Source organism: Procambarus clarkii, chromosome 80 (genome assembly GCF_040958095.1).
Source record: "Procambarus clarkii isolate CNS0578487 chromosome 80, FALCON_Pclarkii_2.0, whole genome shotgun sequence".
In the NCBI taxonomy this organism is placed as follows: Eukaryota; Metazoa; Arthropoda; class Malacostraca; order Decapoda; family Cambaridae; genus Procambarus; species Procambarus clarkii.
Window position 1 is genome coordinate 16,056,421 of NC_091229.1, and position 16,508 is coordinate 16,072,928.

The window sequence follows — 16,508 nt, forward strand, 5'->3', positions numbered from 1 at the left end:
AATTCACACCATCATTTTCCTTGCACATTTCCTACATAATCTTGCTTGGTACTATGGCTTGTTTTCCCTTTTCCAGATGCTGAATATGTTATGTAATAAGCTGAGATTATAATAAGAATTAAACAACTTATTTTGGGAGCTAAGATTGTTTTTTTAAATGTGTAATTTATTTTTTTTTTTTTTTTTTTTTTTTTACCTTTACCTTCATCAGGGATTGACTGGTGTGTATGGTGTTGGATCCAGCTTGGCTGAACAATTTTATAGCACCCACAGCATCAGATCTGTTGAAGATGTTTTACATCTTTGGGACCAGTTAAGAATTTCTGACGAAAGGATTAAATATGGTGAGAATCCTTGCCAAACTTCTTTAATAATATCATAGTACTGTTGTCTCTGGTTGAAATAAATTATAGGCATACCTCATGTTGCATTCCCCCCATGCAGCACTGATTTGATGTTCTTTAAAAAAAAAAATCCTAAAATTAAAACATTAACCACTACACTGCGCACCTGGTTTCGATAAAAACTTCTTAGTGCAATTGCCAAGGATATATTTTTATTGTTTTTATAAATATTCAGGTAAAGTTAATGTCAAAATGTTTCCAAACTCAACTATTTCCATTTTAAAACACAAAGAGTAATGAAAAACATTAAAATATAGCCTAATTAAAAAAAATATAACAACTCAAGAGTGCCTAAAGACACTTTACACAGTGCAGAGGTTAAGGAGAATGAAAGGCCCCTTTCTGGATTGCATCTCGGTAGCTGTCTCGAGCATACAGTGGACAGTAACAATGTCCACATCAGGTTCCCAGTGACAGTCTTGGTACACTTGAGTACAAGGATCTTTTTCAACAGTCTTGCATGCTCTGCATGGTGGGGGAGCTCATGAGAATTGAAGATCAATTCACAACTGATATAAACTAACAATAACTAAGAAAAACAATATACCCAGTACTCATCCCTCCTTCAAAAATTTATTGAAATATTAATCTCTAAAAAAAAAAAGTAATCTAACTACAGTACTCCGACCACTACCGGTTGGTGGGCCCAAATACCAAAGGTTCATGGGAACAAGCCACCTCATACAAAAGCCCCTGAAAGGGGTATTTCATTATGCTCAATGCTTTACTTCTAAGTACTCCCCCCTTCCCCCTTAGGTAGCACCTCGGCTTACACTATGTACAGATAATAAAAATAGGGCACTTATGATAAGTGGAGCCAGGGAGGTGAGAAACCAGGTGCCTGAACCTCTGGCATGCAACAGTCATTCCAGGGCTACACCATTCAGGAGGGAATGAGTGAGAGTGGGTGAATACCGAGCTGCAGGAATCCTATTGGATCTCCAGAGGCCCCAGGTCCTCATAAGCCATCACTGGTCAAAGAGAATGGAGGACACCCTGTCTGACAAACTAAGCCTCAGTCAGGAAAAGTAGAAGTTTTATTCTTATAAAACCTGGGGATCACTCCTCAAAGTGATTCCCCAGAGCCAAAGACCAATGACTCCTCTAATGAAAGTCATGGGATTAACTAAAATAATGCCCAGCTGCTAAGGCAAACAGGAACACTGCCTTGAGTGTGTAATCCTCCAGTAACATGTCACCACTAAAGTGAAAAGGATAAATAACTCAAAACACCTTATCCAACAACCAAAGTCTCCAGAGGAAAAAATTGTCTGGGGAAAAAAGGGATATGCTGCAAGGAATTGAATTGGGGCAATGTAACAGAAGGGTCGGTAACCAGAGTAGAACCAGCCACTTGAGAGCCAAAAGAATAACAGTATAGTTTTGTGCATCACTAGGAATGGATTCCATACTGATGTTGCATATTTCAGTATTCGCCTCACCAAGGCTGTACTAGATTGCCTCGTAAGAGTCTTTATTTAGTTTTTAAATGCCATTCTGATGTTTTAACAGGTTTTCCTTATGCTGCCTATGTTACCCCATTATTGTTTGTGTGGTTTTTAGTGTGGGAATTGTCCATTCCCATGTCATTTCAGTTCCTGCAGTTGTCTTTCCTTTAAGATGAAGATGGGGTCAAAGTATTACCATTTGTCTGCCCACTCTTGTGTTTAATAATTGTAGGCAACAGGAGCCAGGGGTTAATACCTGTTGTTGTGGACGATGAGTCGCAATAACCCTGGCTGAAGAGTTGATACCCAACCTGCACATCTGCAATTGAAGAACTGATGACATTTCAGTTATTATAAACCTACAAATTATATTAGAATGACAAAATTATTACAAAAATCAATGAGTCAGTTTTAATGTGTTGTTACATTTCAGGTTTAGCCTACTATACGGATTTAAACACTCCTGTTGACAAGGAAATGGCCGAGAGAATTAAGGATATAGTGAACAAGGAACTATGTAACATTACAACTAAATGTACTTTGAAGATTTGTGGAGGCTTTCGTAGGTAAATTTTTTCTCAACATTTTTCTTTATTGATTCGTTATTAATTGTAACTTTAAATATAATTTCTGAGATTTTAAAAACTGATTATTCCGAATTTTTCCTGCTGATTATCGAACCTTTCCTAGTCAGAATAAAGCGATATTAGCCTCTATAAATATTTATTGTATGACATCAAATTGAATCGAATTTATTGTTTACTCCCAAGGGGTAAAGTAAGTGGCCATGATGTCGACTTCCTGATTAAGTGTGACGAGAGGGAGACAACGGATGTTCTCTGCAGGCTGTTGAAGCACCTTAAGCAGAAGGGTTATATTCTTCATGAAAAAGTGGAGAAGTCGTCTTATATTGAAGAGGTATGGTAAAATAAACTGAATTTATATTTTCAGTTATATAAATCTACAACTTTCCAGCTTGGTGCCTTCTTTTAATAATTACTTGCTTATTTAGAATGACCATGAGATAGTTGCCTTTAGTGACAATCAGATACATGGCCTTAGTTACCATGAAAGGTCAGTGTAACCTCAATACAATGAACTATATGATTGGACTTGAACCAAACATTCAATATTTTTTATTTACTTTTCCTCGCTTGCTTCCCCAAGCTTATACTTATGCCCTGGTCAGACTTGCCAATGTCAAACTTGTTAGATGGATAGACTTACTGTTTATTGGGAACATTGAACCTTATAACCTCCCAGAAGTAAATGGAGATCAGAGAAGAAGAAAAAATGGGATCATTTTACAGTAAATGGAAATGTTAATTTTAATCTCTGCAGAACTTTATAGTGTTGTGCAGAGTAGTGTTGAGTCTAGTAGTATATGACATTATGTAATGACCATTAAATTGTACAGAGAAACTTGACATGCTTTATTTCAAGTAACATTAAGCAGTGATTATTATCTTGACCTTTGTATTTGTGGTTTTTCTATATCTTAACTAGTTCAATGCAGTTCCTTTAACAAGTAAAATCCTACGTTGATGACCATTAACCTTTCGGATAGAAAAATGTTAGATTAAACCTTACTTTGCTTGGGATACAAGTGGCCATCCTTGAGGTTCACAATCAGTGAGCTGGCAACAACAGGGCTATTGTATCTGGATTGTACCTGGATGGGGGTTCTGGAAGTTCTTCTACTCCCCAAGCCCGGCCCGAGGCCAGGCTTGACTTGTGAGAGTTTGGTCCAACAAGCTGTTACTTGGAATGGCCCATGGGCTCACATATCCACCACAGCTCAGTTGGTCCGGCACTTCTTGAGGAAAACTATCTAGGTTTCTCTTGACGATGTCCCCCATTGTTCATCCCTATTGTTCATGTGAACTGTCTCATTTCTCACTGCATATAACACACCTTCACCTGTACTGTGTGTATAATATTAAAATACTATTAAAATATTTTGGAGTTTATATAACTAGGTTGAGATGATGCCTTATTTTTATCTTTTGGAGGTGGGTGGTGGTGGGGAAGAATAAATGTCACCACTTCTTGCTTTGTTAACATGCTTACACAATGCCAGAAGGCCAGAGAATGACCCCCACCTGCTAAGCACTGCCATTCTCTTTTTAATTCATTATTCATTCATTGCAAATTTATTTGCTCTTAAGGAATTATGCAATATTAATTTAGTACTTGAACAGAGGTATGCTGTCATGCTTTATAATTTATTATTTTGTAGTTTACATTTCAGTCTGGCAAGTAACTGTTCCAGCTGGTGAGGTAACATTTCAGTATATTAAATACATGAACACAAAATTGTAACTTATGCAGTTGTTCTTTTTGTTGGAATGTGCATCTAAAATATCAATTGACATAGTTATAGAATATTCAATCTCATTTAGGCATTAATCTATACAATAATAATGAAGGTTTAATTATGTTAGTGTACCTCTTGCTACGTTTGATCTGTGTACCATCCCGATCACCCGAAAGATTTTCTCAAATCGTCATCACCCCTAAATTAGCAACGACAAAGCTTTTCCCAGCCAGGCTAGCATATTCAGTCTTGCCATAATTGTCATTTGTAAATTCTTAATGACAAACTCATTTTACATATACTGTACAGTACTCTTATGGAACATCTAGCTCCTGATAATATGGATTCTTGCCCACATTTGTGGTGTTGAAGGCTGATATCTCGAAACATTTACTCTGTGGTAATATTTTTCTTTTTGCAGTACATAACATATACTATTTACTAGTGACTGAAGACTGCATCACAAATAGGTTGGAAACTATATAGCAAACATTATGGGATTTGTTCATAACAGTAATATTGGTTTATTCTGTATAGTATTTTCTTTATTGAAGACTATTATGCATACAAAAATTTGCTGGTTTAATATTCTGAGTCACAGCTTAATATGCAGTAAATAATATTTTCAACATTCTGTAAATCAACTTTCCCTCATGACGAGATGAGGAACCTCACATTGTCTCTCTTAATGCTGCAGGCTCCTACCAAAAGTATTTTCTGAAAATTGGATAAAACCTGTTTGTAACCATTTACATATGTGAGTACACGCATTCTGTACAGTTTGGGGTTACATGCCTCTAGAAGACAAAACATGGGATGTAAATTGAATAAGTGCAGGAAATGCAGGAAAGACCTGGGTAAATGCTAGTTTAAAAACAAGGTTGTTAATTGAGAGTACAAATTATCTGGTAATAGACATGGGTTCACTGGATTGTGTCATGTATAGGTTAGATATACAGTATAGGTACTGTATATGAATAAGTTTGGGTGAATATGAATACAAGGTGCCTTGTATGGGCCAATAGGCCTTCTGCAGTTTAATTTATTCTTTAATATATTAATAGGAAGATAATATAGCAAGGAAAGGGACAATACAGTACTGTACCAGTATATACATACAAGTACTTTTGTTTTGTTTGGATATGAATTTGAACAAACTAAAACTCAAATTCTTTAGGTGTAATTTTTTGAAGACTTAAGCCTAGTAATGTGTTTTTAGCATTTGCATCTCATTAGTTGAAACTGTAAGCAGATAAATGATTTCTGACGTATAATTTAGTTTTCCTTTTGTTCATCAGGAAATTTTCAAGAAGCACTCTGGTAAAGTGAACACCATGGATTATTTTGAAAAGTGTTTTTGCATATTTCGATGCCCTCTTTCTGACAGCTGGACACCAACTCTAGTATCTGAACCAAGAAAAGGTACAAACAAACGTTATACTATGTCCTAATGCTAACTTATTGATATGCAGTTGTCACATGTTATGTTGAATTTTAAACAATATTTTATATGGCTAGTTATAAAGTTATTACACAATTTAATGGAGGTACAGTAAAACACAAATTTGTCATCAGCCTGCAAATTGCATTACAGTTAATCCAGTGAACCATATGGTAATCAAAGCATGTCATAAAACCCATAAGGAATTTGTAATGTTATGTAACTTAATTCAATCCAATCCAGATAACTCTTTGTGAAGTGAGTTGGCTGTGTGGCATTTGGGCTAATAAAGAAATACTCATTACCATTTCTTTCAGATGTAGCTAGTCTAGTGAAAGAGAGCGAAAAAAAACGTTCGTGGCTTGCAGTAAGAGTAGATTTGGTAATGGTACCATGCAGTCAGTGGGCGTTTGCTGTGCTGGGGTGGACGGGCAGCAAGCTCTTGATGCGGCTCTTACGACACCATGCCAACACAACTTTGAATATGTTGCTCAGTAGTCATGGGCTCTGGAGCAGAGAACACAACAGACTTATTCCTGCTGACTCTGAAGCAGAGGTTTTTAAGCACCTTGGTCTCTCATACAAGGAGCCATCTAATAGGAACTTTTAAAACATGTCATAGATAACAAGAGTGTACCATTGTCCATAATTTTTCATGTACAATCAGGAGTTTATACCAATAAAGTTTATTACAACTTTTTTACCACAAATTGTTCATTATCCTTCTGCCTTAGACTTGCCATAATTTTATGTACATTTAACTTTCACTTTTTTTAATTTAACATCATTAATTCCGTCTTTAGACTTTCACATGAAATAAATTTTGCTAAATTACATGTCAAATTACACTGCAACATGTCTAACATTCTCTTGTATTTGATTTAGCAACAGTTCTTACACAGCTGAATTCCTCACTACAGTGGTACCTCAGCTTACAAGCGCCCCTGATTACAAGTTTTTCGGGTTACGAGCAGGATTTGCTCGGAAAATTTGTATCAGGATACGAGGGTTGCCTCAGGATACGAGGGTTGCCTCAGGATACAAGGGTTGCCTCAGGATACAAGGGTGTTGATACGCGTACGGGCCGACTAGCGCATGGTGGCACGGCAATCGCCGCTCAGTTTACCAGTGCCTCACGCCCAGTGACTATCCCACCTCAATTCTTCCCCAGGATTTACAGTGTTTTGTTGGATATTTGACCATTTGAACATAAAAGTTGTTATTATATATCTCGCAATGGGTCCCAAGAAAGTCAGTGGTAAGGTTCAACCTAAGAAAATAGTTGAGTAGAGGATGTCCCTTCCTCATTAATAAAATGTGTGAAGTATGGGAAGAACTGCAAAGTTTTGATGAAAAACCTCACCCAGATAAATGCTGTAGCAGGCCATTGCATTGACCTTTTAAATGACAATGTGATGTCTTACAACAGACAAGTGTTAAAATGTAGGGAAAAACAAGTGTCTTTAGACAGATTCTTAGTAAGACAAGCAAGCAGTGAGCCACAAGCAGGTCCTACTGGTATGCAGGCAAAACGTGCCAGAGTGTGCACACCAGAGAAGTCCTCACTGCCTGATTTTATAAAGGAGATTTCCCTTCCAAACAGTAACCTCTCCTCCTCACCATCTTCCATACGCCAACAGCAGTCATCACCAAAGGTAAGTAATAACGTGAACGTAGTTTTGTAGTGTAGATTTTGATGAATTAGGTATAAAATTTAGTTTGAAGTGAGGTTTTTGGGTAGTCAGGAACAGATTAATTCATTTCCCATTAGAGTATTTCTTATGGGGAAATTAGCTTCGGTTTATGAGTTTTCAGGTTACAAGCCGTCTCCAGGAACGGATTAAACTCTTAAACCGAGGTACCCCTGTACTTACGTTTAACAACACTGCCCATGTACGGTGTCTAACATTCTTTTTAAGTTCTGTATCATTTGCCACACGTCAAGCAATTAGATACTGGATCCCATTGTACATTTGCTGCCAGGTGTAGCACTTATTTTTGAAGAATTTTCACATTAACAAAAAGTTAGTAGGCTTGTACTATAATATACACGTAGAAAATACTGGAGGGTCAGGTCCCAAATCTACACAATAAAATAACAACATACTGGAGTGAACAAAATGGAAGAAAATGCAGAATAGAACCAGGGAAGAGTAGGGGTGCCATAGGCACAATCAGAGAACACTACAAATGTCAGAGGTCCATGGTTGTTCAACATACTCCTAGCAAGTACAGTACAGGTACAGTATAAGAAATATTGCCAGAACAACCATGGACATCTTCAAGAGAAAACTAGATAGTTTTCTTCAAGACGTGCCAGACCAACTAGGCTGTGGAGGATATGTGGGCCGCTCCAAGCAACAGCCTGTTGGACCAAGCTCTCGCAAGTTAAGCCTGCCCTCGGGCCAAGCTTAGGGAGTAGAACTCTCAGAACCCCATCAAGCAGGTACAGTACCGTAATGTAAAAACATTAATTAAATCTAAACACAGGAATCTAGAAACGGGCCTTGAGAATTATATATTCATACTCTCGAATTTATTTACCTCCCAAAATTCATTTACCTCTCTTGGGTAAATGAATTTTGGGGTTCAGTTCTTTAACCCATTATGTGACTCTATAACCCTTTCTACTACTGCCAAAGGATGGGTATGGGGTGCATAATGAATGAACTAGACTGGCCTTATTGAGTATGCTCTCTCGGCATAAAACCCCTACCTAAAGAAACAAAATAATTTGAAAAGGTCTAAAAATATGCAACAAGTCTCGTTCCTGAGTTATGAAGAAAGGCTGAGGGAACTGGACCTCGCTACACTGGAGAGGAGTAGAGCAGACGTGATTACAGCATACAAGATACTTAGGGGAATTTACAGTTTAGATATAGAAGCAATGCTCAAATTAAGAAACGATAAAACGAAAGGATATAATTGGAAACTGGAAGCAGATGTTTATAAGAACTTTTTCTGTCTTAGAGTAGTAAATAAGTGGATGGACTAGATGAGGAAGTTTTTGAAGCTAATTTGATACACGGCTATAAATGTAAATATAATATGATAAAATGAGGGGAAACGAGACACTGCATGATAGTCAAAAGGCGTGACTGGAGCAGATGCACGACCCGGCAAGCACAACTAAGTGAGGTGGTGGTGGAGGCCAAAACAGTCAGTAGTTTCAAAGCGTTATACGAAAAAGAGTACTGGGAAGACGGTAACACTTAGGTAATTACTCACATGGATGGAATAATCTTCATCAGAAAGCAGTAAGTGCCAAAACCATTGACAACTTTTACAATATTTATGATCAATTGGAGACTTGACATGATCGACGTACTTACAAATTTATAGACAAATGATTATAATAATAATAATATTTAATTGTGTCGGGTGACAGGTAGCCAATATATATATACATCCAGTACATATTAGGCTTATAGCAAAGTCCCATATATATCCCACAAGGTCGAATTACTGACCTCGCCCAGGGTGAAATATCCTGGGCGAGGATCACACAAGTTAACTAACTCCTCGGTACCTACTTACTGCTAAGTGAACAGGTACATTAGGTGAAAGGAAATGTGCCCAACTATTTCCGTCCCGCCTGGGATTCGAACCCGGAAATCTCGAGAACGACCCCGACTGGGACACTGGGACCCAATAATAATAATAATTTATTTACAAGAAGATACAACAGGTTTGTGAGATTACAGTATTGGTATTTTTACATTCTTACAAACCCATTAATGAATAGGCACAGTAATGTATTATTACGTATAAAAAAACACATAAAAACTTAATCACATGCTGGCACGTATGTCTACAGTATTTAACTTGACTCATTTCTCTAGTACAGTTTGGTTTAATAAGGTTCTCCGGATTAATAAATGAACATTCTGGTCCACGGAGGAGAGGAGGTAGCCTAGCACCACCAGAGTAGCCTCATGGCGTCAACCCGCACCTCCCTCCCTCTACTGGAGTATTATTAGCCACCTCCCTCTCCGCCAGGCCTTGCCCGCTCCCTCTCCACCAGGCCTTGCCCCCCTCCCTCTCCGCCAGGCCTTGCCCCCCTCCCTCTCCGCCAGGCCTTGCCCCCCTCCCTCTCCGCCAGGCCTTGCCCCCCTCCCTCTCCGCCAGGCCTTGCCCCCCTCCCTCTCCGCCAGGCCTTGCCCCCCTCCCTCTCCGCCAGGCCTTGCCCCCCTCCCTCTCCGCCAGGCCTTGCCCCCCTCCCTCTCCGCCAGGCCTTGCCCCCCTCCCTCTCCGCCAGGCCTTGCCCCCCTCCCTCTCCGCCAGGCCTTGCCCGCCCCCCTCCACCAGGCCTTGCCCCTCTCCACCAGGCCCAGGCAAGCTATTCTCACCCCTCTAAAGGGGTGAGAATAGCTTGAGCTACCTCATCCTTTTGTGGGTATTTTACCTCAATAAACTTATTTCAATTTCAATTTCAACACCTCAAACACAGACGGAGAGGCACCAGCACAAAACTATAAACATATCATAAGAAAAATAATAATAAAGGAAACAGACCTCCCATAACAAACTGGAGGCGAAACATAACAAAGAGCATAAACCGTGGCCGGAACACGCCAACAGCCTGAAGGGCACGCAATAAGACAAGCGCACACGACATCCACAACCGGACACACCAACGCACAGGAACCACACACCCACACACAAGCCATACAAAAAAAAAAAAAAAAAAACGGAGTACGCAGGAAGCATAACCTACCCCATCCACACACTCACACGCCCCACCCGCACCCCACAGCCACGCACACAAAAGGATACACAAAATATAAAGAAATCATATGCGAGGAACACAGGCCTCAAGAGGCAAAAGTGTGCTTTTCAGGGAAAAGATCGTAAGGATACTTCTTATAAGCCTCCCAAATCAAATCCTCAAGGTCGGAGGGGTTACGAATCCCCCGCTGCCGAGGAGGTATCATAAACTCCGGAACATCCAGATCAGGCGGCAACGGCCAACGCTTAAGGTCACTGACACAAGTCGCATAACGAGGCCGGGGAGCGCCAACCACGCCCTGCGACTCCGAAGAAGCGGACGAGGGTCGCTGAGACTGCCTGGCCGTCGTACGCACAGGAGCAGGGGACGGTCGACGAGACGGTAGCACCTCCACTGAGACCGCAGGAGACACGGAAGAGACGGCTGGAGACGGAAGAGGCGGCAAGACCCCTGCCGAGGAAACGGGGAACGAGGAAGAGGTCACAGAACCCTCAGAGCGAGCATCTTTTCTCAACACCACCACCAGGCCACCCCGCTCACCCCTGTAGCGAGTTAATCTTATACTCGCTCCATTATCTCATTATCTTAATAGCATAACTAATTAACGCTAATTACAGAAGCTACAATCCTTTCCCCAATTACAGGTAATACTCGTCTCACCTTGTTGGAGGGAGCTGAGGTGTAACCACCATATATGCAAGCGATATGATGAATATCAAGAGCACCATTTGATCACCACTTTGTCCGGGAGACATCTCCCGTCACGCAGGGTGCAGTTGCGCCTCCATAGATCTCCAGTATCATCTTTTGATACTGGTAATGGCTCGAAAGGACCACCACTTACGGGCTATTCATGCCCGTGCCACCTCTTGGGTGGCTTAATCTTCATCAATCAATATCAAGAGACGGGAGACATCTCCCGTCACGCAGGGTGCAGTCGCACCTCCACAGATCTCCAGTATCATCTATTGATACTGGGGATGGCTCAAAAGGGCCACCACTTACGAGCTATTCATGCCCGTACCACCTTTTCGGTGGCTTCATCTTAACACATTCACAAGGGAGACATCTCCCGTCATGCAGGATGCATTTGCACCTCCACAGATCTCCAGTATCAGCTCTTGATACTGGTAATGGCTTAAAAGGGCCACCACTTACGGGCTATTCATGCACGGGCTATTCATGCCCGTGCCACCTTTTGGGTGGCTTAATCTTTATCAATCGGGCTATTCATGCCCGTGCCACCGTTTGGGTGGCTAAATCTTCATCAATCATCAATCTGAATATCAAACAATACAAACTCCAGTCAAGAATGTAGTACTCGGCGTGGGCAGTTCTAATCGACCCAAGACGCTACAGCTTCGACACAGAGCAGGCAGCAGACTACGACCTCATCCAGCTACAACGCTCTCCCACATGGAGCTCTGCGACTCCGGCCACACTCAGCTCTCTGCTCTGCTCCAGGCTTCGTCTCAACGTCTACGACACTGCTGTATTCAGGACTACTAAATAAATATGAAACTCACTAAACACTGTATCTAATCAACCCATCAACGTAACATAAACGTACGTTACACCACGAACCTCAGCAGGGGGAACCACCTCCCACGGAGAACTGGAGCCATCCGACGCAGGCGGCGCCCCCGAAGCAGGAGCCGCAGACATCATACCTGAAGCGGCTGCCGAAACACCGGCACCAGCATCCTCAGGCAAATGCATCTCTGCCACCAACGTGGTATGCAACACACCCGGAGCCACCCTGCCGTCGCCGGAAGATCCACAATCGCCGAATTCGCCAATATCGGCCCACGCGTTAGAGGAACGCCGGGAACGCTTAGGCTCAGGCCGCACATCGTCAGACCCGGAGGCTGACTCAGAGACACGGGCAACACAAGCCGGCCGAACCGAAGCACGACGCAGAACGGCAGCATCCTCAACCACATGGGGTACCAGGCCAGGGACAGGAGGAAGCGCCGGATCCACCCCAGCATCCAGCACATCCGGGACCTGAGGCACGGACATAGGGCCAGGCGTAGCAGTTGAAGACGCGGGAGAAGACGGGGCCTCCCTACATGGTGCACCAGGAAGGTCCTCGGGAACAGTGAGAACAGTGACGGGAGCAGGTAGACCAACCGACGGCACCCCATCACCCGGAGGAGGAACAACAACCACCGGGGGCTCGTCGGGCGACGCAGGGGGGGCCGCAGCAGCAGTGAACGGGACCCGCACCTCCTCATCTCCGGAATCCAGGCCCTGAGGGAGTGGCGGGAAATCCTCCTCCCTGAACAAGTTGACAGGAGCAGCAGGGGCCTCAGAGCACCCGGCAGCCTGATGCCCCAGCTGGCCACATTGAAAACAAGTACGGGGCTGCCGGGCATAAAACACCCGGACGTAGTAACCCAGCAGCCGGACAGAAGACGGGATATCCGACCGCAGGCGCATACTTAAGGTACGGATGTTCGTCCGCTGCCCAGCATATCTCCCCGAGGAAAGCGTGTTCACCCACACACTGACAAGTGCACCATACCTCCCGAAGTAGCGCCGGAGGAGGTCTTCAGGGAACTCCAGGGGCGCACCGTGACGTAAGTCAGGGCACCACTGCGGTCAGAGATCGCCACAGAGCCAGCAGCATCTGGCAACAGCAACATACGCCCCTCGTACCGACGGAGGAAGTCTCGGTACTCCTCCCTCACGAACTTGACAACCACCCGGTGGGCAGTAACAAGCTCAATACCGTAGATAGCCTCCACCGGGATACGAAGCATATCACACATGAGATGAGATATATATACAAGAGTTGTTACATTCTTGTACAGCCACTAGTACGCGTAGCGTTTCGGGCAAGTCCTTAATCCGATGGTCCCTGGAATACGATCCCCGCCGCGAAGAATCGTTTTTTCATCCAAGTACACATTTTACTGTTGCGTTAAACAGAGGCTACAGTTAAGGAATTGCGCCCAGTAAATCCTCCCCGGCCAGGATACGAACCCATGACATGCGCTCGCGGAACGCCAGGCGAGTGTCTTACCACTACACCACGGAGACATCACCAACTCAATGGTCGGATATCCAGCCTTACACGTGAACTCCAACCCCACGGAATTTACACACACAACAGGAGGAAGATGGCTCTCCATGTCAGAACCGCCACGTCAACACACAGCCAGGCAGGCAACAAAGCTGGGAGGGCAGAGACGCCCACACCACCTGGCGACCAAAATGGCAAACGACCCCAACAGCCATGGAGGGTCGGTAAACGTCCTCACTCCACGGCTGCCAGCTGTCAACTCCCCCTCCACCAGGCCTTGCCCCCCTGGGAGCCAAGTGCCTCCCATTTGAGAGTCCTTGATCTAACAGAAGGAAATTGTGGATGCCGTGCAAGAACTTTTTGCTTTTTTTGGAAGGAAGTTTAAGACTGGTTGTTCCCCTAGACCTTGGGCAGTATGTTGCCCTTCCTCAGTATGTGTTTGTGCTCTACTGGACGGTAGAGCAATGGTCTGGTTTCAATGGTCTGGAATGCAGGTCGGCGTTCAATCCCCGACCGTCCAAGTGGTTGGGCACCATTCCTCCCCCCCCCCCCATCCCATCCCAAATCCTTATCCTGACCCCCTTCCCAGTGCTATATAGTCGTAATGGCTCGGTGCTTTCCTCTGATAATTCCCACCCTCCCTCCACACGGTGTAATATATAAGGCTGTAGAGTGTGACCCCGTCTCGTGCCGCACACTTTACACTCCCTATAATCTAGCACAAATAACAGATGACATATTACCCAAAACACTGTCACAAGTTTAGTGTTATGATGGTTATCTTGAGATGATTTCGGGGCTTTAGTGTCCCCGCGGCCCGGTCCTCGACCAGGCCTCCACCCCCAGGAAGCAGCCCGTGACAGCTGACTAACACCTATGTACCTATTTACTGCTAGGTAACAGGTGCATAGGGTGAAATAAACTCTGCCCATTGTTTCTCGCCGGCGCCCGGGATCGATCCCAGGACCACAGGACCACAAGTCCAGTGTGCTGTCGGCATGCTGGACTTGTCCAGCGTGTTCGCTCGGCCGACCGGCTCCATGACCTACTGCAGAGTCATCCGGCTGATGACCTACTGCAGAGTGTAGGTCATCATTTTGTAAATAAAATTAAAATTTTATTTAATATATAGTAAAAGAGTATTTATTTTATTGTATTGTATTTTATTTTATGAACTGTCAATTAGTCGGTTCTCGAGTAATTGTCCAGTCAGGCGCAGGTAGTCACAGCGAGAGGGTGTGTAACTGGAGCTCCAATTGTCCTGATACTGAAAATGTACCGAATCACCTTCTATGGTTGCTTGTTCAATAAACCCTTGAACTATATGTTTAACACATCTCTAACCCTGTCTATGAAGGACAGAAGAAAATGTATATATGCTGGCTACACATTGTAAATGTGTGGCCACGTCTGTGGTAGAAAATAATAATAAAAAAAACTGAAAATGTAAGTTGTAGTGAATGAACTGGTGCTGGTGAGGGAGCTGTGTGGAGCTCTGAGGGCGAAGGTGGACTCCCTGCGGGAGGAGCTACGACAGATGAAGGAGCTAAGAAACACTGTGCGTATTAAGACCATAAGAACGTAAGAACAAAGGTAACTGCAGAAGGCCTATTGGCCCATACGAGGCAGCTCCTATTATAACCACCCAATCCCACTCATATACATGTCCAACCCGCGCTTGAAACAATCGAGGGACCCCACCTCCACCACGTTACACGATAATTGGTTCCACAAATCAACAACCCTGTTACCAAACCAGTATTTACCCCAGGTCTTTCCTAAATCTAAACTTATCCAATTTATATTCATTCTTTCGTGTTACCACCTCCAGTGCGTAAACGGGGACAGGACACCGATTGACTTAAACAGGGACAGGACACCGATTGACTTAAACAGGGACAGGACACCGGTGGCCTGTCAAAGGTCTACTAGCCATTTTTTCCCGTCTGCACCTCTTGCCTAATGAATGCACCGTAATGTTAACGCAGTACGTAGTACCTCGTTAAAATTACGGTGCTTTAGTAAAATTGAAAGCATCGTAATTCTAACGTTTTCTCGGACAAATGAGCATCGGCCTTGATATTGTGTACAAATAACGCGCGGGCCTCCACTCTTCAGACAATTGTTTTCCAGACTCCTTGCACTCAAACCATTGTTTGTAATAATTATTTACTGTGTCGGAGGACAGGAAGCCAGAGTGTAGTCATAGACGTTAGCTTATACCGAGGTCCCCCCCCCCCAAGGTCGACTTACAGACCCCGCCCAGTATGCAACCCCACAATAAACTAACTCCTGAGTACCTACGTGCTGCTAGGTGAACAGGACCACTGGGTGAAGGGAAATGTGCCCAACCATTTCTGTCATGCCAGGGATTCGAACCTGGAATTCTCGATTGTGCGTCGAGAACGAAGCCAACTGTACTATCGGGACACTGTAATCATAGTCGACACGTTATTTCTAAATGTCATTCCTGATATCACTCGCCTCCTCAAGACGTAACTGTGACGTTCTTGTGTCTGAAGCCAGGCCAGGGGCCTGACGGCTCAATGGACAGCGCTCGGGATTCGTAGTCCTAAGGTTCCGGGTTCGATCCCCGGCGGAGGCAGAAACAAATGGGCAGTTTCTTTCACCTTGATGCTCCTGTTCACCTAGCAGTAAATTGTACGTGGGAGTTAGACAGCTACTATGGGCTGCTTCCTGGGGAGGTGTGTGTAGGGAAAAAAAACAGTTGATTGCTTTCTTGACTAATTGGGCGTTCAATACTCTACTGTATTGAGGGACAACTTGGCCTCTGGGGCCAGAGGGGAGACAACTGGACCTCTGGGGCCAGAGGGGAGACAACTGGACCTCTGGGGCCAGAGGGGAGACAACTGGACCTCTGGGGCCAGAGGGGAGACAACTGGGCCTCTGGGGCCAGAGGGGAGACAACTGGGCCTCTGGGGCCAGAGGGGAGACAACTGGGCCTCTGGGGCCAGAGGGGAGACAACTGGGCCTCTGGGGCCAGAGGGGAGACAACTGGGCCTCTGGGGCCTCTGGGCCTCGGGGCCTCTGGGCCTCGGGGGCCTCGGGGGCCTCGGGGGCCTCGGGGGCCTCGGGGCCTCTGAGGCCCCCGAGGGAATACGGAAGTATTCCGAGAACCAT

At 44.2% G+C, this 16,508-nt stretch overlaps 1 protein-coding gene across 8 annotated transcripts in view; it reads left to right on the forward strand.

Annotated features, from left to right (window-relative positions):
• Positions 1-6,309, forward strand: part of LOC123746405 (DNA-directed DNA/RNA polymerase mu) — a 30,159-nt gene extending 23,850 nt beyond the window's left edge. For 7 of the 8 annotated variants that reach the window (XM_069314810.1, XM_069314811.1, XM_045727918.2 and 4 more), the window contains 5 exons: positions 212-344; positions 2,286-2,418; positions 2,623-2,770; positions 5,468-5,591; positions 5,928-6,309. In XM_069314810.1, the coding sequence (XP_069170911.1) occupies positions 212-344; positions 2,286-2,418; positions 2,623-2,770; positions 5,468-5,591; positions 5,928-6,220 (831 nt within the window). In that variant the 3' untranslated portion in view covers positions 6,221-6,309. The remainder of the gene's footprint in view (positions 1-211; positions 345-2,285; positions 2,419-2,622; positions 2,771-5,467; positions 5,592-5,927) is intronic. The other variant, XM_069314812.1, reaches the window with a different exon arrangement.
• The last annotated feature ends 10,199 nt before the right edge of the window (positions 6,310-16,508 follow it).